General features: G+C 36.5%; 1 protein-coding gene across 1 annotated transcript in view; it reads left to right on the top strand.

Moving 5' to 3' along the window:
• JMY (junction mediating and regulatory protein, p53 cofactor) overlaps positions 1 to 4,647 on the top strand; it is a 105,415-nt gene that overhangs the window by 60,992 nt on the left and 39,776 nt on the right. Inside the window, exons 3-4 of the mRNA XM_011959206.1 lie at positions 1,066 to 1,216; positions 2,360 to 2,529. Coding sequence (XP_011814596.1) covers positions 1,066 to 1,216; positions 2,360 to 2,529 — 321 coding nt within the window. The remainder of the gene's footprint in view (positions 1 to 1,065; positions 1,217 to 2,359; positions 2,530 to 4,647) is intronic.

The raw sequence follows: 4,647 nt of genomic DNA, 5'->3' as shown, positions 1-4,647 counted from the left end.
ACCCAGTCTATACTAAAAATACAAAAATTAGCTGAGTGTGGTGGCGGGCATCTGTAATCCCAGCTACTCAGGAAGCTGAGGCAGGAGAATCACTTGAACCTGGGAAGCAGAGGTTGCAGCAAGCCAAGATCGCACTGCTGTACTCCAACCTGGACAATAAAGCGAGACTCTGTCTCAAAAAAAAAAAAAAAAAAAAAAACAGGGAGAATATGGGTTGTATTATTTCTACCTTCACAATTCATTACTAGCTTTTTTGTGACTTAAGGATACTTGGTCAGTGTTTTTTTAAGTGTGTCATGGGTGGATTAACATTTTGCCTGTTTTTTTTGTTGTTGTTGTTTTTTAATTTATCCTAATAAAGTTGTCATTGGCTTCATATATAACTTGCTGATAGCCATTTCTCTATATGTGGTAAAGCAAGATTGTATGCATAAGTGATCCATTGCAGTTCTTGATTGTACTTTCTTCCATGTTAAAACATACATATGTAGTGTTTTGAAATATACTTTTAATATTATCACTTCTTTAAATTTTGTTTTAGCATTCACCCGGTTCATTCCTGTCTATCCTTTGATTTTCAGCTATCTGAGCCACCGTGCCTGGCCTTCCTCTGTTATCGTTATCTAAAGCCTTTTCAGTATGCATATAGGCTGGTTTTTATATTGTCAGTGTTTTCTATTGTTTTATATAGTGGCTGTTAAGGAAATAAACAATCTAAATAATTTTGGGGGGGACATAAATAAGTCTTAACCAAAAAAGATAGTTTATCATAGAGAAGGAAATAAATTCCTCATCGAGACACCTAAAAACAATCAGTCTTAACATATTGGTATATATCCTTTGCCTATGTATGGAATGAGAGGGGGATGGAAGAAAGGGCAGAATGGGGAATAGTTTCTGTGTCAAATATCTTCAGTATTATTGTTAATTCACTTGTTTTGTAAACTAATAGCTTCTCCTCTGGAGCAGGGAAGAACATGTATTCTTTGTGGTATATAAACTTTAAATGTTTGAGGAATGAGTAGAAGATGCGAACTTCTTAATTTTTTCTTTTTCTCTCTGAAGATTTCCATGGAGAACGATTATCTGGGACCTCGAAGAATTGAGAGTCTACAAAAAGAAGATGCTGACTGGCAGCGGAAAGCTCACATGGCTGTACTGTCTATTCAAGATCTTACTGTCAAGTATTTTGAAATAACAGCTAAAGCTCAAAAAGGTAGGTTTCTCAGTAAATGTATCCTTCAGGTATTTTTGAAAATGAGTGGTTAAGTATTTTATGTTCAGAAAAATTACATAGAAAAGTATGTAGCTAGGCGCGGTGGCTCACACCTGTAATCCCAGCACTTTGGGAGGTGGAGGCAGGCGGATCACCTGAGGTCAGGAGTTCGAGACCAGCCTGACCAACATGGAGAAACCCCGTCTCTACTAAAAACACAAAATTGGCCAGGCGTGGTGGCACATGCATATAATCCCAGCTACTAGGGAGGCTGAGGCAGGAGAATTGCTTGAACCTGGGAGGCAGAGGTTGTGGTGAACCACGATTGTGCCATTGCACTCCAGCCTGGGCAAATGAGTAAAACTCCGTCTGAAAAAAAAAAAAAAAAGTATGTAAAGATCACTCATAATCCCAGCAGTTACAGAAAACCACTATTAGCAAATTAAGGCACGTCTTATCAGTCTTTTCATAGATATATATATTTAAATATATATAATTTAAATATGAATAGTAAATATGTTTCTACTAAGATACTGAGGAAAAAAGCATAAAACCTCACAGAATTAATGTTTTGCTCGAAACTTTGAAAGTTAATAACACTGGACATGTGAGAGTATTTTTAAAGTTTCTGAAAGCTAATTTTACAAGTGTTTTAACTGCAGAATGTTATTTCTGAGGACAAATCAAAGACATTAGAATCTAAGATACTTTCAAATTATATTTTAGAAATGTTGGCTGGGCACAGTGGCTCATGCCTATAATCCCAGCACTTTGGGAGGCTGAGGCGGTGGATCACGAGGTCAAGAGTTCAAGACCAGCCTGGCCAAGATGGTGAAACCCCATCTCTACTAAAAATGCAAAAATTAGCCGGACATAGTGGCGGATGCCTATAATCCCAGCTACTCGGAAGGCTGAGGCAGAGAATTGCTTGAACCCGGGAGGCAGAGATTGCAGTGAGCCGAGATCACGCCACTGCACTCCAGCCTGGGCAACAGAGTGAGACTCCGTCTCAAAAAAGAAAAAAAAAAGTTATAAGCAGTTTATCATGACAGCAGAATTTGTTTTTCTTTAGTCAGTGAAACTTTTTCAAATGCTTCAGTGTTAAGTCGTTGTCTTAATTTCTCTTTTAAAAATTATTAATAGCTGTGTATGATCGAATGCGAGCTGATCAGAAGAAATTTGGTAAAGCATCATGGGCAGCGGCTGCTGAACGGATGGAAAAACTCCAGTATGCAGTTTCTAAGGAAACTTTGCAGATGATGAGAGCTAAAGAGATATGCTTGGAACAGCGGAAACATGCACTAAAGGAAGAGGTAACAAAAATCATCAGAAAAATAAAATCAGAAAAAGTTAACAATTTGTCATTTTAATCTTTGTACAAGACTTTTTTTTTATTCCATAGGCAGTACTTTTATGCCATATCTCCATGAGATGAAAACACTTAGAATAGGTCCTGTGACTTAAGTTGTCATTAGAAGAGTTAGACGTATCATATTTCACAGCATCCCAGTGTGATGGTTGGCAGCACTGTACTGTTGATCAGAGGGGCCAGCATCAGAATTTCTTAGTTTCTGTAAAGTTTTTTGTACTGTAAAAACATAAAGCTTCCCAGCAATTATTAAAAAAGTTTCACTGACCAGAGAAATTTAGTAAAATTTCTAAGGCAGTGGCATTTTGTTAGGATTTATTATATAATGCTTTCATACCACTACATTTTGGAACTTCCCATTTTATTCCTACTGGAACACACCGGTCTCTCCGATCTCGCACCTCCTCTCTACCCCCTACAGTCGTTGTCTATCCTTTTTTACTATTGACTTGGGTATAAATATTCATACTTACTTTGCGGGTTGTCCCTATTGGCTTGAAAACACTGAGTACATATTTATTAAAGTAGCACATTTTAGTCTCTAGAGAAAAACAAATCATCATCTCTGCTTTAGTTATAAGAATACAGCTTTATGTAAAATATGTATTTTTTTTTTTTTTTGGCTTAGGTTGTACAGCAAGATGGTTCTCATTGACATTTTTGAAGTGCTTATGTTCATATACACGTGTTTAAAAAATAGTATATGAAGTAACCTATAAGGTATCATACCTGCAATCTAGAAATCTTTTTGTTGATGGATTTTTATCATTATTTCATTTTTCCCTTATTTTTATTTACTGACTATTTGAAGGTAAAATTGGAACTTGGCTTATCTGGGAAATTGTTCACACTTTATATTCAGAATCTCTGTGCATGGATTTCATTCCCATCTCATGTTCCCCTGAGGCATTTCTACTGTAATATCCTTTTCTAATTAGCTTGTTCCTCTCATGTTACTAGCTCTCTGGAGTTGTCTTAAATTCTAGAACTTTTAAACTTAAGTCCCTCTTTTTGCTTGAAAAAGAGTACCACCTTTATCTTCATCTTTGTTGTTGAAACAGTGTCTTGTTCTGTCACCCAGGCTGGAGTGCGATCACAGCTCACTGCAGCCCTGATCTCTTGGGGCTCAAGCAGTCCTCCTACTTCAGGTTCCCAAGTAGCAGGCATACACCCCCCCACACCTTGCAAATTTTTATTTATTTACTTATTTTTCGTAGAGATGAGGTCTGATATATATATATATATATCAGTGTGCTTTCTTTCCCTGGCAGAGGATTTTAACAATTCCCTATCTATTTATAATTCCTTGACAATTTCTGTGAACATACATGATCTGCTAGAATATTGAGCTGAATACATAATAGTCTTAAAGATTAGCTACTTATTTTTGTCTTTCTCCTACAAGCATATAGCTAAATTATGATTAATTAAGGTTATATTCCCCTCTTTCAGTTTTAATTCATCAGGTATTTATTGAGCATTGATTATATACCATGGTGGATTTGAGCTTAGGATTTGGACAGTACTGTCCAGCAGAACGCCCTGTAATCGTGGAAATGTTCTATGTTTACTCTCTCCAGTAGGGTAGTTTTCAGCAATATGTGGCTAATGAGCTTTTGAAATGAGGCTTATGCAATGGAGGAACAGCATTTTAAATTAAATTTAACCACATGTGGCTTGTGGCTACCTTACTGCACAGAGCACCTCTGTAGATCTCGGTTCTGCAAACTTAACTCCGTATGAAAGCTTCAGTGAGTTCCTTAACCTATGAAATGTGAATATTATATACCCTCTAGGGGTGTTATGATTTCATGAGTTAATGCATATAAAGCATTTGCTGTAGCACTTGACATAGAGTAAGACCTGGATAAATATTAGTGATTATTACTTTAATTCTATGTTATGTTTTGTGCCAGTATCACAGAAGGGAATACAGAGAAGAAAAAGATACATAATTTCCATGCTTAAGATGTTTACTTGCCTCAACCAACATTTCAGGGTTCAGTAATACAGAGAAGAAAAAGATATATAATTTCCATGCTTGAGATGTTTACTTGCCTCA

This window comes from Colobus angolensis, unplaced genomic scaffold, assembly GCF_000951035.1.
Source record: "Colobus angolensis palliatus isolate OR3802 unplaced genomic scaffold, Cang.pa_1.0 Scaffold49, whole genome shotgun sequence".
NCBI lineage: Eukaryota > Metazoa > Chordata > Mammalia > Primates > Cercopithecidae > Colobus > Colobus angolensis.
This window is presented reverse-complemented; position numbering and strand designations above follow the sequence as displayed.